General features: G+C 36.5%; 1 protein-coding gene across 2 annotated transcripts in view; it reads left to right on the forward strand.

Annotated features, from left to right (window-relative positions):
• EXOC4 (exocyst complex component 4) overlaps positions 1-19,067 on the forward strand; it is a 674,653-nt gene that overhangs the window by 285,561 nt on the left and 370,025 nt on the right. For both annotated transcript variants that reach the window (XM_036427305.2, XM_036427297.2), the window contains one exon: positions 13,123-13,219. In XM_036427305.2, coding sequence (XP_036283198.1) covers positions 13,123-13,219 — 97 coding nt within the window. The remainder of the gene's footprint in view (positions 1-13,122; positions 13,220-19,067) is intronic.

Raw genomic sequence — 19,067 nt, forward strand, 5'->3', positions numbered from 1 at the left:
TCCTGAAGCATAACTAATATCCCAAAGCAAAAATACAGTTCATTCTTATTTGAAATCCCATTAGAATTATTGCATATGAAATTTCAATGATTATAATAATTGGCATAAATTTCTACTTGATAAAGGTACTACTATATTATATTCTACAGTATCAGAAAATGTAAATAAACCAAATGAATGGAATATAGTATAAAGGAAATATGTAATCCAGGAAGTATAATTTCATAAATGCAAGAGTACACTGTCTGGTTCATTCTCTTTATTTTATTGGTAAGAAATAGGTGGCTCAGAGTATTGAGCAACTTAATTCCTTGTAATTACTTGATGTCAAAGTTAAGAGTTCATTCATTCTCCTAATAATCAGATTTTATAATCGATATCAAATTGTGCTTTATTCTATATTGTTATATTTCACTATCTCAAGATAATTAATAATATTTAAGGCAAGAACTATATTCCACTCTACTCTCCAAGTTACTCTGAGAATTGATTAAAACAATCATAGGAATATCCAAATAGAATCCAAAGACACTTTCACTAGAGTAATTGAATTCCAAGGGGGAGTTATTTGTGGACTATTCTGTAAGGACTAGATTATATTAAGACTTCTCTTTTCAGCAGTATGATTGAGATCCTTATAGATCCTTCCATGAAAAAATTTAAATGTTGGATAAAACACTTAGCAATTGTTTTGATTAAGTTGCAAAAAGTCATGATTACAGGAAGCAAAAAAAATAAAACAAAACAAAATAAGACAAAACAAAACAAAAATGCATTTTGGAGGAAGTACTTCTAAAGTCAATTTTCACTTTGAGGGATTTGTCAAGCCCAAGGAAACTTGAGAACAAGACCAAAACCCAGAACCTAGCCAACCTAGGGAGTCTAGTATCAAGAACCCGCTAACTCCACATAGAGTCTATGGGCCATCTTTCCCATAACCATCCCTTTCCCATACCACCTCTAAGGCACTAAAAAAAACCAAAAACTGATAACCTTGGCACAGGCCAAAGGGAGGAAAGCTCTCTGGAGTTTCGTTGTCAAACTATATATCCTTTGAGTGATGTGAGAAAATTTCAAAGTGAGAATTTAGTTTAAAATGGCTTCTGGGTTGGTAGTTTCTTTATATGGATAAGCAGAAGCTATTGCTAATATTTTTGGTAGAAACTACCTTTAAATCAGGCCTCAAATTGTTACAGATACATTTCTAAGTAATGTGAGCTTATAAAGCACACGTGCATTCACACACAAAGTACACAACACACAGGAAAATAGTTTCCAGGCACAAGATTCAGCAGAGATAGGAGACGAAAAATCAGATCAGCAAAGACTTCTAATATCACTATTATAACACACATAATACAGGATTACTAGTATTTTAAAATATTATTTTAATTAATAAACTTTTGCCATAATGGTCTTTGCCTTTTATATCTTTTTCTTGCCATATTACAGTGTGTATATATTTTTAATGACCACATTATATTTTGGTTATAATGTATTTGTATGTATGTTTGTATCAATTGTCATGTGTGTGTATATAACCAATTTCCTATTGCTTTGCAATGTAAGTAAATTTTTTTAGTTTAATATATTTTTCTGTGATGAATATCCTTGTTGCCAAATCTTAAATTTACCATATTATTTTTTTACCAAATATGTGGGGAAATTTCTAGAACTGGAATTTTGAGCTTCCGTAATGTGTAAATGTGCTTTATACCAATTATGACTGATAAAATGGAAGTAAACATTTTGAGAATAAGTACAAGATATAAGTGTGCCAGAAAAATATGGAGCAGATGTTATTGGGAAAATTCACTAGTTTGTGCTTTGGTGTGTGGCTGACATATAATAGAACTTACTGCATTTAATGGAGGACAGACTCAAGGCAAACAGAGAAGACTTGTCTTTTTTAAGATTGTTGACATTATTTCAATTGCAGATGAATGAGAGGGTTGTATTTCTTTTTTTATCACTAGTACTCCATTGGGGTGAAAAAATATGTTGTCCATTGGAGATCTGCAAGAGTTGGCCATTTTAAAAAGTGTAAAATACTGATTATTTTTATCAATTATTTGCTGAACATAGGGTATACATAATCCTATATTATGCTCTATTTATGTAGAAACAGAGAAAAATGCATCTGCCAACTATAATTTTGAGTGTTGATCATATCATGGCTCATGGTTAGCTGGCTTAAAAGACCAATTTTAATTCTGTGAGAATATTGTAGGAGTTTCTGCCTAAAGTGCCTGGAAAGTTGACTATTGCTGATTAAACCTAAACAGTGACTGGGTTTTCTAGTCAAGTTATTTAAAGCCACCTGTGCCTCGGTAATGCACATGCTTCCAATGAGCCGTGGCATAATGCTGTTTCTGTTTGGATGCCAGCACTGATAATCTGTGTCTGTAAGTTAACTGCTGCCATGTTCTGCAATTTGTATTTGGACTCTACATTTGTACTTAAAGAACCCTTTGTCTCTCCCTCTTCTTATAGTCATTTTGGCTTATTATACTTTTTACCTGTCATGTTGTCATATCAATCCCTTCAAAATAACATCTTTCCAACTTTGTGAGTGTGAAGACAGTGACAGCATTTAGCACTATCATTTCTTTCAATGAACTAGTGTATTTATGCCCCATTCATTTCCAGTGGCCCGGGCTCCAACGTAGACCATTTCACAGGCAAAACAAGATTGATGGGCTCAATCTGTTTTCAGGCTGATGCTTATCCGCATCATAAATCTACTCTCAGCTGGCAAGCCATCATGGAAAGCCCCCTGATCAGGCAAGCATACGTGCTAGGTCAACACTTGAGAAGGGCTTATCAGATCAGAGAGAGGCACTGCATTCTATCATCCTTCCTATCACTCTTGCTTTATTTTAACAAGAATCACTGAGCAAATAGGAAAACCTTCTGGAACCTGAAACTTGAGTGAGGTGGGAAACCTTACAGTCTGTTTTAATCATAGATGATGAACCAGCAGATACCTAGTTTAGGGGTGTCGAACTCAATCAGAGAAGGGGCCAAAATCTAAAATCCAGCCTAAATCGCAGGCCGAATGGTTTACTGAACTTGCATAAACTGTCCTTGTGATGGAAACGCAGCGGAGTGCAGTGATGACAGCGCGGTGCGGGCCACATTGCAAGGCCTGGCGGGATGGATTTGGCCCGCGGGCCTTGTGTTTGACACATGTGATCCTAGTTGAAAGAGTACAGAGCATTTCCCACTTGTGCCAATTCCCAAATGCATCTGCTCTCACCTGTTATAGCTGGTAATGCTTCCTCAGGAGGCAGGAGGGAGACCTGGGGCTGGTGGGAAAGGGAGAACAAACTACACAGCATGGGCAAAAGTAGATTTATCGTTGTGAGTACAAGAAATACTGTTTATTCTCCTAGTATTATTTACTTATTAATTGTATAATATTTCCATGCAAACAGCTGTAAATCTACTTTTACCCCACCTCGTACTTCCTCTGTGTGCTGTCACTCAACCCTCTACCCCTACCCCCTTCCCAGATTTCTTATTTACAACAACAGCAGTGAGCATTAGGGTGCAGCCTCTGGAAAATGTTAAACATAGTTTTATCAGATGGCCTAACAATTCAAATTCTAGTTCTGTGCTGAAGAGAACTGGAAACATACATCCATACAAAACTAGTACATGGATGTTTATAGTAGCATTGTTTATAATAGCCAAAGTGTGTGAAATACCCAAATGTTCATCAGTAGATGTGGTATATATATATACTTTGAAATCTTACCTCACCATAAAAAGAAATGAAATCTGATTTATGCTACCACCTGAATGAACTTGGAAAACATGCTAAGTGAAAGAAACCAGACATGTGATACATAAGGTAGGGGACTCCAGTTTACTCATATGAGAATCTCTGAGCCGGATATATCTGACTAGCCACTAAGCATGTTGAATAGATTCAAGAAAATTAAAACTAGGGAGTCAGTTACAGAGTGGAAGGAAAAGAAAGAATCAATGCATTTCCTTATGTAGCCTTAGAGCAAAGCAAGTGGGAGGATAATGTCACCAGGATAGGAATGCTCCTCAAAGATGGTCAATTCTTTGATTATTATAAAATATGCCTCTGGGATCACCATTTAAACACATGCACGCAGTGACTGGATTCATTGGTAATTGGCTCAGGTCTTACATTTGCTCTTCCTAGAGAACACGCCACTTCAGACTCTGTTGCAGAAAGTCAGTGCTGTTACTAGGAGCCTTTTTTTACTTGCTCGTGGAAGACTCCAGTGAACACATTTTACTGGTGGTTCAGGATGAACCCTTATTAACCTTAAAATGTGCTTCTTCATTTTTGTTGTGGTTGCTCCTTGTCATTCTGTACTCCAAGACCCCTTACAAGTTATTGTTAGGGAGATAATTAAGAAACTGATTTTTCTGTTTTGTTTTTTTTAAATCAAGAGACCACTCCAAATAGATTATTATAAAATTCACTTAGTAAATAGGAGGTAGAATATGTTCAATTCTTGAGCAACAAAAGATTATGATTTTCATTTCTTTGTAAAAAAAATATTTCATGGTCTTTTAACCAGAAATCCGGGAGAAAGGGTCTTACTTGAAGCAAAACTCAGGTGAAGTATGTCCTTCCTAGCAGTCTGCTCAAATCAAATTTCTAACAGATACAAGATACTGCACATACATATACTGTATTGTTCTTCATACTTCAAACCACACACTATTTGTCCTTCTCACAGTAGCTTACCATTAGGCAGTCCCTAATTTACAATAGATTGCATCTCTTTCTCTTCCTTACACCTCTAGAGAGTACTCATAGGAATGACCCCTTCTTCCTCTGGGCTGCAATCTTTAGAAATTCTCCTCTCTCCTTCCTTCTTTCCTTCCTCCCTCCCTTCCTTCCTTCCTCCTTCACTCCCTCCCTTCCTTCCTTTCTTCTTTCCTCAGTCTTACCCTGCTCCCAAATTCTTTAAGTAGGAAACATCAAACTTACTGCCCCCTGGCCACTATGCCATTTCTAATTCAGGGGAGGGCTGCCTGTGGTTGCAACTACAGGGAAAGACAAAGAAGGCTATAATTCAAGGTTTGTCCCTCTAACTGCAACCTCCCATTTTCTTCATATTTTCTCTCTCTGATTCCAGCCATAAATACTCTTTGATCTTATAGAGACCCCAGGTGTCAGCTTCTATCATTTTCTTCAGTCATACCCTTTCCAAGCCTAATTTATTTTCTCCCAAGCTTTGACCCATCTATGGTTAATCACTTTAATTTCTTTCTCACTAGAACCTTCAACACTTTTTATCCCTTGTTTTCACCAATTCTAGGTGGTAAATCCTTAACACTGGCTCTTAAAGTCTTTCTTCTTCACTCTTATTTCTGCTTTAGAATATTCTACAGCTAGATGGCATTGCTATAAATTTCAGTTACTGTATCTCACCTGTGCCCTCCGCAATATAAAATGATTGTCAAGGAATCCTTAATAGTTTTTCTCCCTCTCCTTTCAAAGATTAGTTCAGTTTATCACCTCTCACCTTACTCCTCCATCCCACTAAGTTAATTAAGCCTGAATTTACATAACCAACTGCTATAGTTAGTGTTGATTCCATAGAAAATGCATTTTGTTAAAATCACCATAAAAAAAGGGTTTACTCTTTCCTATTTTAGAATTTCAGTATCACCTGTCATTTATGTCATTTTATTTTACTTGTAAGTTTCTTGGGAACCTAAAATGACATTAAATATATATAGTTGGGGTGGGGGGAGAAATTGAATACTGAACCTACCATGTGTATGACCTTGATCAAGATACTTTGCTCCCAACACCCTCAATGAGCCTCCATTTCTTCATCTCTGTGATAGGTAAGGGTATTACAGGGGTATTTTTAAGGTTGTGACACATTTTATGTAAAATGTTTAGCACAATAACAGTTTCCTAGTAGATGAGTAATAAATGAATCTGCTTTCTTCTTCACGATCTTCTCTCTAAACAATCCTGTGTAGTACTTGGCACATCTTAGTTATCTACAGTACAACATTAGAGCTAGCTACCCAGAAATAAAGTGTAATTGGGCAATGAAATATAGGCGAGGCATTTACTTTTCTAATGGTGTAGATAACTCATTTGTTTCTATTTGGGAGATTCTCTAAAATAATGTCTTAATCAACATGCTTTTTCAGGACTTTATTGAAAATTGGATTCCTTATTAAACATACTTTATATAAAACATAACTGCTGTTTATTCCTCAGTCCTTTATGCTATGAATTCACTTGGACTAACAGAGACATTATCATTTTTTGTTTGTTTATACAGTCATTCAACAAATAATTATTGAGTATGCATTACATTCCAGAAACTATTTTCATCCTTTAACAAAGTAACTTTATTGTTAGTAATTACACATTTGGTGCCCGGCCCCAGGGGCTTGGTGGTTGAGCATCAACTTATGAACCAGGAGGTTATGGTTCAATTCCTGATCAGGACACATGATTGGGTTGCAGGCTAGATTCTCAGTTGGAGAAATGCAGGAGGCAGCCAATCAATGATTCTCTCTCATCATTGAAGTTTCTGTCTCCCTCTCCCTCTCTCTTCTTCCCTGAAATCAATGAAAAGATACTAAAACAATAGTTACACACTTGGTGAAAGCTGAGTCAAGATGATCCTTTGAAGGAGCTTGTTGCCTGGATTCCCCCTCCCTATTTCCCTCCCCCCCCTCCCCCCCCCGCCCCCAACACCACCTTACTTATGAGCAATAGAATGTCCTCACCAATCCCGATTTCCTTGACTTGACTGATTGTGAGTTGAGTGTTAAAAAAAGTACTTTACCTTTGTTTTTTTCTAAATTTAGTACCAACCCCCAAGCTCATATATAGTCCCTTGTTATAAAGCTAGTAGCAGCAGCAACAGCCTTAAATTGTAATGATAATTTGTGTTTTAAAAATGGGCACTTGCCAAAGAGCTTGATCTAAGAACCCCTCTGGCAAGGTGAGGGCTGTGAATTCAGGGAATTCTTTGACCATTCAGCTGACTCTTAGGGCCAATTAAAGACCATATTTATTGATGCAATCAGCAATTCCATATTTATTGAACTGAATGCATGTTCATAATCCTTAGAAAGTATTTATGAAGCGAAGTGTGTGCTGCAAAAACATTCCCCTTCACCGTGGTTCTTTTCTGTATGGAAAGGCCAAGTTCAATTGAGAGCCCATAATAAACGCTTGCTGGCCAGCAGGGGCATGCCACCTCTGCAGCTCGGCAGAAGGGACCTCACATTCTCTAGCTCTCATCTCAGTGCTTGGCACAAGCATTCACCACTGGAACACCAATACTTTTAATAATGATAATTTTTAATTGAAAGTGCAAGAGTGGATAAAGACTAATTTTATTCCATTGTGCTGTGTTCTCTGCTGTTTTCTAAGCTTTTTACTACAATAATACTGCCCTCAAAATAAGGCAGACAATTTTGGCTCATTAAAGGTTTGTGTACAGACTTGAATAATGTTTCCTATAGTAGAAAGATTAACATTTTTTAAATTTGGAGGTTTTGTATTTTAGTGTATGTTCCAGTGATGGTGTGTGTGTGTGTGTGTGTGTGTGTGTGTGTGTGTGTTTCTGATCAGTAAGTCCTTGACTGCTTGGTAATTCTCAAGGGGAAATTAGACCACCAATAATTTGAGATGTATTAAGTGTCAGATACTGTCCTGAATGCCCTTGAGTATGTTTTCTTAAACATCACCAAAGTCTTTGAAAGAGTTTACTGCAATCTGTATTTTATAAACAGAAAAGCTGAGGCTCAGAGAATTTAAATAATTTTATTGCACTTACAGTAGTAAGTAGCTGATGTGGGGTCTGGCACAGATCTTTTTGATTGTTCCCACTGTACCATAGTTTTCTCAGTGAGAATATTTGTGTCCATTTTTTTCTATGGCTTTGGTTTTTTATTTCTGTCTGCTAAAATGACTATATTTATTATAAATGACATCAAATTCTAGTTCGGAGAATCAAGGAATACTAGGTGTACAGGTTAATAATGGCGGATTTTATAATAAAAGAGAACACGATAATTTCAAGAGAAACATCAAAAGTGCTTTATTCAAAGTAATGTCCATCGCTAGCTACAGTTTCCCCATCTTTCAGGTAATTTGTGGATACCATTCCAATAGAAGTTTTCTTGTTTTGAGGCAAACCACCCAAAGACCCAATTTTCCACCTCTTCGTATGTTTTTAATATATATATATATTTTTTATTGATTTTTTTTTTTTTCAGAGAGGAAGGGAAGGAGAGGGATAGAGAGTTAGAAACATCAATAAGAGAGGAAAATCGATCAGTTGTCTCCTGCACACCTCCCACTGGGGATGTGCCCTAAACCAAGGTACATGCCCTTGACCAGAATCAAACCTGAGACTCTTCTTCAGTCTGCAGGCCAACGCTCTATCCACTGAGCCAAACTTTTCATAAGTTTTGAAGTGCTGATCAGAAAGTGCATGTGCTACCAATCGGAACAAGTGGTAATCTGAAGGAGCAAGGTCTGGTGAATATAGCGGGTGGGTTAATACTTCCCTGGCAAGATCTTTTACTGCATCTTTAACTGACTTTGAAGTGTATGATGGTGCATCATCATGAAGCAAAATTACTTTGTGTCTTCTGGCCCATTCTGGTCATTTTACAATCAAAGCATGGTTTAAATTGATTATTTGTTGTCAGTAATGATAAGTATTAAACATTTCACCTGGTTTTATTTATTTTATTTTTATTTTTTAAAGATATATTTTATTGATTTTTTTTTTTTTCTTTCAGAGAGGAAATGAGAGGGATAGAGAATTAGAAACATGGATGAGAGAGAAACATCAGCTGCCTTCTGCACACCCACCACTGCAGATGTGCCTGCAACCAAGGTACATGCCCTTGACCAGAATCTAACCTGGGACCCTTCAGTCCACAGGCCAACACTCTATCCACTGAGCCAAACTGGTTACGGCTCATCTGGTTTTAGAAGCTCATAATACACCACACCTTCCTGATCCCACCAAACCCAGAGCATTGTCTTCTTTCCGAAGAGATTTGGTCTTGCAGTTGATGTTGATAGTTGACCTGGGTCAACCCATGGTTTTGTATGTTTGGGTTTCTCAAAATAAACCCACTTTTCATCATTAGTAACAATTCAATGCAAAAAAAGACTTTTATTGATTACTTTTCAGTTTTCCATTTGCCTTTTGTTCAGTTGATGTGGCACCCATTTTCCTCCTTTTAAAATCTTTCCTTTTGCTTGTAAATGATCAGAGATTGTTTACTGAGCAACATTTAATCTTTCTGAAACTTGTTTTTGAGTTTGACATGCATCTATCCAATAATGCTTATAATTGTTAGTCTTCAAACTTTTTCAGTTGACCTGGATGTTCTTTGCCTTTCACAATGAAATAATCACTTTTAAAGCATTTAAACCAGTGTTCACAAGTATCTTGAAACGGAGCATGTTCACCATAAGCATGCCGAAGAATATAATAACTTTTCTTAAAAATAAAGTAATGAATTAAAACTTCCTGCAAATACTCTTTTTTGGGGGCTGGGGGGACGGGAAAGGAGGGGGCACAAAATTCGACATTTTTAAGCATAAAAATATCTATAATGTTAACACTTTCAGCAAATTTGACATGAAGTTTTGAAGCTTGCTGTCAATACAACAAAATAGCATACATGTCAAATCACATATATATATCAACATATGTGTAGCTCCATCTATTGAAAAACATCCCCATTATGAACTGGTACACCTAGTAGATAAGTTTGGGAGTTCATTAACTATAAGGAAATGAGTTCTAAATGAAGGACTAACTGCGAGCTCTAAGAGGCTGTCTAAGGAAATGAGTTCTAAATGAAGGACTAACTGCGAGCTCTAAGAGGCTGTCATCTCCACAGTCGTTGGGTGCCTCTTGCCACCCTGTCCTCATTGTCAGAAACAGGAAATGTGACCGAGGCATTTCTGCCCCTCCTTTCTGCAGAGCAATTCTTCTCCTTGTACTGCTATTGTCGTCTCCCTTCTCCCCAGCCATCCATAATCATTAATAGTTTTCTCTGGTGCCTGTCACCTGGCCTCTCCAGCCCAGGTAGACTGTAGTGTAACGAACGGCGGGAGGGAGAGGCTCTGGGCCATCCTGTGCTCTTCTCAGAATTGAACAACGTGCTCCCTGGGACTGTGCATGGCAGCAGCTCCTTGATTCTGGAAGGCATCTAAGGACTGCCTGGCCTGGTTGCTTGCCCAGTTGCTAGCCGGCTAGAATAAATCTCAGAGCACAGAGATTCACAGGCTGTATGGTCTTTGGCCACAGCCTTTACCTTTGGTTGTGAAAGCTCTGTTTTCAAGAATATTTTCCCTAGGTCAGTACTGTTTATTGGAAATTTAGTAAGCGAGGTTAAAACTTGTGGTCTGTAAGGAGGACATCTCAGCGAATACAGTGTAGCGGGCCCTTGATAGCAGGACTGGAGTAACAAAAAAATTTTTGTATGTGGAATTGCTCTTCAGCTTAAAGTCTCTTTCCTTTTTTTCTTTTTTTTTTCTTTCATATTTCTGCCCAAGCTTTCAGTAATCCTGTGTCTATAGCTAACAGGTATTTAGAATAAATGACTGGAGGTGGGTAAATTAGGTCTGTATTTAATTATTGAATACCAAAAATCACAGAACATCAGAATTTTTAAAAGCCTTTGGAGATTATGTAGTCTTTAAAAAGATATACTCACATCTAGTAGATTTAGGCATTATTTTTTGTGTGCATTTGTTTATTACATAGTCAGTTATGTTGTCCCTGGAGTGTAGAATATAACCAGGTTTCTTCTGTACACCTGCTCCCCCTCCCCCCATTTCCTTGGTGATTCAATTGTGTCTAGATTTTATGATCTTGGAAGGGGAAGTGTTGATAAAGGAGGCTTATTGACTGCTTCTTTTTTTCTGTCTGTGACTATCCAGGGACCTCAGAGGAGGATTTTTATAAAGGAGCAATGTTTGTGCTGGTCTTGATGCTTTCCTTTAACTCAGCAGAACAGTCATATCACTGAGCAAAGATAGTACAATAAGATGGATTTCTTTCTAATGAGAAAAAATAGCTCATGCTTTAGACTTAAGCGCTGAACATGCCATTGTATTTTCTGTTTTTCTTAAGACAGACCTTGCTCTGATTAGTTGGTGGAAACAACTAATCCAAGTGGGATTTGTCTAGACTCTGGTGCCCCTGGGAACTCTTGAGGATCTGGGCTATGGATTTCTGAAGCTTCACATGTTTTTATCAGTCAATTTCCAAGATGCCTCAGAGACCATTAAGATAGATAATAGATCAGGTGAGATTAAGCTGTGTTTGGTATCATGCAAAGAAGTATAATTAGAAAGAAAATGTTTAATTTAGAAAAAATAAGGGAAACATTGTAAATGCAAATTGTGAAGGTTTTGAGAAGCCCATTTTGTGGCATGTATCTTTCCTGTCAGAGTCCTGAAACTCTTCAGAAATAACATAAGATAGATGAAAGATGAAAATTACTTTTATATTGATATAGGCCAGAGTGTTCTAAATGAACAGCAAAATTAAACTGACTTGCGCACCCACTTACAGAGGGTCCTGGACCACTCGTCCTTCTCTGACAAGGCAGAAGCTTTATTACTAAATTTAGCAAGACCACACTTATTATCTACGAGAGACCTGGTGCACAGATTCATGCACCAGTGGGGTCCCTCTGCCTGCCCAGCGGAGATCAGGCTGAAACTGTCAGCCTGACATTCCCAAGGAGCCCCTGAGTGCTAGAGGGCACTCTGCAAAGTTGCTGTCCTCCGGAGCTCCTGCGTTGAGCATCTGCCCCCTGGTAGTTAATGCATGTCATAGCTACCAGTAGGTCAGCTAGTGGCTTAGGCTGTTATATGTCACTAGGTTTCTAAAACAGAATAAGGGGGGGTTGCTGAAGCAAGTATGCCCAGCTTTTTCTTCTCAATTTTACCAGAGGAGTTAGTTCACTTTCCCTGGAGTGGGTTAAAGATGGAGAGAGGTCAGGGATTACATTAATAAAGCTTTATTTTAATGGGAAGAAATCTGAGCATTGGGGGTAGAAGGAGAGCATTTCTCCCAACACCGTAAAATATACATTGTTTTTGCATCCTAAACTCTGTGTGATCAGGATATATCTGTAATCAATGGCATCTTAATGGCTGTCCAGCTGAAGATAGTCATAATGACTTGTTTTGCCTCAGTGTGTGGGAATTGAGTGACTATTCCTCATACTGTGACTCTATTTCAGATAATGAACCTCTTAAGGACCATTTGAGGAATGAATATGAGTCTCCCTTAGTACAGGGACATGTTTTCTTTAGATCTTCTGATGGCATCAAGAACATATCAATATATTAAACCTGGCTGAGTGGATATCAATGAGCAGCTTGAAATAAAGTACTGGAAACACTCCTCTAAGATACTCACTTGCTGACAATCTTTAGAAAACAAAGGTAGTCACAACCCTGGGTTATTCAGAAGAGCTGGACTTGGAGTATTCCATAGTTTTAGGAATTTCTCAACCAGTTTATTTTTCTTATATCTCCTTATTTCATTTGTATGTGAGACTTATGGTAAACATCCACCTATTTTAAAAGGAACTTTTCAGTAAGAAAAATAAAGATCCTAAGTGATAAGGAAGCATTCTGTAGTTTACTTACTGTTAAACTAAAATAATAGCAGATCTTTCAATCAATGGGATCTTAGATTTGATGAAATACAGACAGTTGAGTTCATTTGGGTCTTTGCTCCAACCTTTACTGCCCTGGACAACTTTGAATGGTCGTTCTCTTCCCTTGAAAGTTTCCTGCGCTGTACTGTCCAAGCTAGATACTGGTGGTTAGAGAACAAGAGCTATACCCTTGCACTTTTCTTGAAATATACTCTTTATTCCCACTGTGCTCCCATGAAAATGCTCATTCATAGTTTATTTAATGTGGAAGGCTAGACCAAGTCATTCCAAATTGTATTGTAGATATTGAAGGCAATTGTTTTCAAAGATGGTCCTTCTTATGCCCCCATAACATTTATCTAGATATGCTTGGTTTATTTCTTTATAATATTTCTAAAAAACTATATCTCTATTTTTTTTTTAATTTTTTTCTGAAAGGGGGTCCTGATGACAATTTAATAGAAGGTGGAGGAACAAAATTTGTCTGCAAACCTGGAGCCAGAAATATTACCGTCATATTCCATCCGCTGCTAAGGTAAGTCCAATCCTGCGTAGACACTGAAGGTCAATACTTTCATTATTGATGCAGATGTGCAGAACACTAATAGGTCAGTCAGCATTGAAACATCATAAAAAAGAAAACTTGATCCATTTCTTAAGGCCTCACTATCAAAGTGGTCAATAGAATAAATAATGTCAACCCCACTAAGTAGCTGCCTGTTCTCAGGAGTAATACTTCATAAATACTTTAGACTTTCTCTCCTACTCCCTGTCCCTGCTCTTCTCCCTTCCTCCATCTTTTCCTTCCTCTCCTTATGTATTTCAGAGATTGGCAAACTAGGGCCCATGGGAGAGGGCTAACCTGCCATGTGTTTTTATAAATACATTTTTATTGACACATGGTCATGCTCATTCATTTATATATTGCCCATTGCTGTTTTTGTGCTACAAATGCAGCCGTGAATATTTGCAGCAGAACCCATATGGCCCATAAAGCCTGAAATACTTAGGCTTCAGCTCTTGACAACAAAAAATTGCAGACCAGTGATCTGTCTCATTAATTTACACTAATTACTTAGACTTCCTTTGAGAATTGGCAGGTCTCTGAACAAATATGATTTATAAAACTAAAGATATTATATCAGTTAAATACATGATTTTTATATGTAGAAGGAAAACTTGATGGTGACTATTACATTGCTCAGATTATTGTGATACTATGATGTAAGAAAATAAGAATCCATGATAGTTCTATTTAAAAAAAAAAAAATTAAGCCCTAAGTGCCATTAAAAGGGTGCTTTTTGGGATGAGGGAAGGAAGTTTGTTCAATGGATCTAAAGTTTCAGTTTTGCAAGACGAAAATGTTCTTGAGATCTTTTACAACAATGTGCATATAGTTAACACTTACTGTACTGCATCCCTGAAAGACATTAAGATGTAAATTATGAGTTTTGGCTACAATAAAAAAAGAGAACTTTTGGGACTAATATAATATCTAATGTAATATTAGTTGTATGTTTTTTTTGGTAATAACCAGTGTATATTTTTGCTATATTTTCATACAATGAATAAGAAACTCTTGAATTAATTAAAAGTTAGATACCATCATGTTAACTTTATTAGGTAACTTCTATAATATTTGAGGCATTTGGATTAATGGTTAAACAGGTGCTACTGAATTGGTCAGAGATAATACTATATGTACTTTTTCAACACATAAGTACGTTATTACTGGAATTATCCTACCAACTCATTAGCCAAGAATTACTAAATTGATATCATTAGAATTCATTTAATTCTAATCTTTTAACCAGTTTTTAAAAATTGTACCAGAATACTTTACCCATTTAGGTTTAAATGCAAAAAGCACAAATAAATAAATTCAACAACAATAACAATAAAAAGCCCCACTTTTGCACAATAAAAAATAAAAGTTTTTATTAAAATTTTTTTTTTAAATATATATTTTATTTATTTTTTTACAGAGAGGAAGAGAGAGGGATAGAGAGCTAGAAACATCGATGAGAAAGAAACATCGACCAGCTGCCTCCTGCACCCCCCCCCCACTGGGGATGTGCCCGCAACCAATGTACATGCCCTTGACTGGAATTAAACCTGGGACCTTTCAGTCCACAGACTGACGCTCTATCCACTGAGCCAAACCAGTTTCGGCTAAAAATAAAAGATTTTAAAAGAAATGTTATTAACCTTTGAAAAATTGGTTTAGCAAACATTTGAGTAAATTCATGTAATTTAATAATGACTGAATTAAGAGAATTAAGACTATTCCTCTAAATGTAGTTGATTTTATATACCTATGAAATAGATAAATTAAAGGATATAGAATTTCTGGATTAAGTAACAGTTCTCTCATATATCGACTAACTTTAGTAATTAATTTAGTATTCACTCTCTTCTCCAATTACAATTGATTTCTACTTAGTTAATGTTGCTAATTGTTAGGAAAATGGGAAATTACCTAAATCAGTATAGGCATCTTCTAACCTAGATTGAACGCCATAATTGACTGCAGAGTTCTGCATGGCTTGGTAAATGGAATCCTCATGCTTACATTTGTCCCTAAGTACAAAAGAAACAAACACTCTGGAAGTTTTTGGCAGTGTTTATAATAGCCACTTTTTAAGAGCTTTTTCCCCAGAAACATTTTTCCTGTTTCAATGTGAAGTTAGTTGAATGGAAAAAAAACTTACCATTTCCCACTTAATAAAATGCAATTTGGGTAAAATACTGATAGAACTTAATGCATTATAGTTCTTGACAATTATTGTTTAGTGTTATTTGTGCCTGCTTTACTGAAGAGTTGTTTTGAGGCTTGAGAATATTCCTATTAGGTTTACTAACTTGTTTGGTCTCTACATTCATTCAGAATTGTATTATTATTTTTTAATTTTTATTTTTATTTTCAATCCTCACCTGAGGAGTGAAGATATTTTTTCCATTGATTTTTTAGAGAGAGTAGAAAGGGGGAGAAGGGGGAGGAGGAGAGATACATCATCTGGGACACATCAATTGGTTGTCTCCCACATATGCCCAACCTGGGGCAGGGATCTGACCTGCATTTCAGGTATGTGCCCTTGGTCAGAAATCAAACCCAAGACCCTTCAATGGGCAGTTAGATGTTCTACTGAGCCACAAAGGCCAGCATTAGATTTTCATTATTGATTACAACTGGAGAAAGTTTTGTTGCATGATTACAATAGTTTATCATGCATTTATTTTCTGTGTAACTCTTAATATTATGTGGTCTGCAAGGTAAATCAACTCTTTCCCAAGAAGGTGATCATCATAGACTTTAAATTAGCCTTTGACTCAAAGTGCAACCTATCTTCTCAGACTATTATAGAGTTTTAGCTGATAACTCCTGATGAGCTTATGGAACTTCAAATGACTAAAATCTTTTAGTATTTATTTATTTGTTTGTTTGTTTGTTTTAGTTTTTATGCTTCAGCACTTGCTGATTATTAGATTTATTATTTCTTCTAAAGTTTGAAAGTTTACTTTCAGTAATGAGAAGAATCAGAGTGCATTGTCATACTAGTATACTTTATTTTTACTATTATCATTTGAAAATTTCCCATTTCTTTTGTAGTCATTCATTTATTGTATTTATGGTCAATAAATGCGATGTTTATTGAATGCCTGTAATGTATGTTTTCTCTAAGTTAGATCTGGGGTCTTGTTTAAATATGTATAGATATACTTATTGTTATGGGCTTGCTTGTTTAAATATGTATAGATATACTTTTCATCCTTTGGCTCCTTGTTTGTTTTTTTTGTTTTTGTTTGTTTGTTTTGTGCTAAAGTGAATGTGATTTAGCAACTTATGATTTAAAAGAAGATGTAACATAGTGGGAGAGGCAGTGTAGAAGAATGGAAAGTTAGGAAAAAGCATAATTTTAAAATTTAAAAAGAAAACCAGAACAAGTTACCAACGTTCAAATGTAAGTTCCATCACTTCATTTTTACTCACTGATTATTTCTTGAACTCTGATTCTATGCCAGGTTCTGAGGAGACAGAAACATAAGATGGAATTTTTGCCTGCTCACTTGATGGCTGCGTAGGTGGCAAAAAATTAAAAAGCTGCAAACACCAATTATTGGAGAGGAGGTTGATCAGTGGGTTCTCTTATACCCACAATGTAAATTGGGACAGCCTCTGCAAACAGCTTGACATTATTGAGCGATCACATTCTGTCACCAAGCAGTCCCATCCAGATGTGTTTCTTCTTGAGTGGAGTGACTAATTTTATTTCCATCCCAATTTTCCACTTTTTCTCATTGATTGTAATAATGAGTCTTTATAACTCCATATTAAAAATAAGTTCAGAAGGAACTCATCACTAATTGACTTTTATCACAAGCCAGCACTGTTCAAACATGATGTCATTGTTTTCCTCAACTCTTTCAGTGAGGAATCTCAAACACTTTCCACCAGGAAGGAAGAAACCATACTCCATACCCCGTGTATAGCAGGGCCTTCATTTTTCCTTCCCTTCACTTCTCCTGTGTCTAGCAACACTGTTCTCTGTCTTCTAGAAACTTTGGCTGTGGCTTTTCCACACTTTATTTATTGAAACATTTCTTTTCATAATTTTTATTCAGCTGCCAGTGCATTCTTTGCAGCCTTGCAGCCTGAAGGTTTTCTGTATAGAAAACTGAAGCACCTGCTGAGAACACCACACCGTGGATTCCCATTATGCTGTTTTATATATGCTCAGCACTTGTTTATACTGACCTCACATAAACTTACTGCACAGGCTCCTCAGATCTGGTAATCTTGCAGACTTGTTCTTATATTCTTCTCAACTAATGCTGGCCCATCACCAGGAAATGTACACGCTGTTGGAGGCAAATATACTGACTTCCTGTTTGCTCACTCCTCATTAGCCCTGCTGACCCCTTGATTTGTTTCTTTAATGCTTTTCCATACCATTTTCTCTTTTTGGTTCATAAACCAGAAAATTATCTTAGAGCGTGAAGGTTTAGAAAGATGAAGTATAGTAGTATCCTTGCTTCAGTCTTGGTCTAAAAAGGCACTGTGAGCAATTAAGCCTTTAAGCTTTGGACAGTAAGTGGTCATCTGATCAATTTCTCTCCTTGTGGGTCTAAATCAGTGGTTGGCAAACCATTAGTCATGGAGCCAAATATCAACAGTACAATGACTGAAATTTCTTTTGAGAGCCAAATTTTTTAAACCCAAACTTCTTCTAACGCCACTTCTTCCAAATAGACTCGCCCAGGCTGTGGTATTTTGTGGAAGAGCCACACTCAAGGGACCAAAGAGCTGCCTGTGACTGGCGAGCCCCAGTTTGCCAACCATGGGTCTAAATGAAAAATCAAACAAAACCATATTGAAATAAACACACTTTAAGCCACACCTGGATGGGTTCTGAAATACTTGAACCAAAATATAGACCTTGGAAATGATAGGACTGGTGCCTTTTTCCCATTGACCTTGTTATTTTTATAACTTTCTTGTAAAACATGCAAGAGGAATGATAGATTCATTATGATAAATGGAATTTATTTTCTAGGCTTTGAATTTTAGAACAAAAGGGAGAAATGTTAATGTTGAAACTTGAATGGCATATTTTTCTTCTTTTGTCTAGGTCTGGCATGAATTTAGATTGTTAAAAATATTATTTTGAATAATTATATTATGGTAATTATTAACCATGATCTAAATATATCTAAACCTTCACCAATGAAGTACATTTTATTGAGGTATCAACCATAGTTTAACATAGTGTAACACTTTTTAATCACAACTAATATATAATGACTTTGTGGCTGCTATTTGAGGGGGAAGGAGTGAGAATTTCTTTTTCCCTTTGCTTTTTCATTTACTTCTTATTATCATTAATCTTTATTTTCTAAAAATCTGAAAACAAAGAATCTTCATGTCTTAGATTTGTTAGTACAATTTCTTTGTATAGCAGAAAATGGTTGACAACAAAATGTATTTTAAATTCTTGTAGCATCTAACTGAAGTATTCAGAATACAATCTAATGCTTGCCCTGTCTTCTGATCTATCCATCTATGCATGTATTCTGGGCCAATAAGGCAAATTAGTGAGGACAGTTACAAATGAAAGCCAAGTCCTATTTGCATTGCTCTGTATTGCTGTCACTGTCTCTTGTAGGCTCTGGTTTCAAAGGTGGAATCATCAAAGGCAGGCTGGGATTTGATGCCCCCCATCATTGCTTGAGAGGCAGGAATTCCAAGTGTTTAGAGCTAGGACAAGTCAGGACCAAGGATACATTTCAAGGAAGGTCCTCACGTGGCCTCTTCTTCTAAGTACATAAACCCTATTGGATTAGGGTCCTGCCCTTATGATCTCTTTTAACCTTAATTATCTAC

This window comes from Pipistrellus kuhlii, unplaced genomic scaffold (genome assembly GCF_014108245.1).
Source record: "Pipistrellus kuhlii isolate mPipKuh1 unplaced genomic scaffold, mPipKuh1.p scaffold_m20_p_10, whole genome shotgun sequence".
Taxonomy (NCBI): domain Eukaryota; kingdom Metazoa; phylum Chordata; class Mammalia; order Chiroptera; family Vespertilionidae; genus Pipistrellus; species Pipistrellus kuhlii.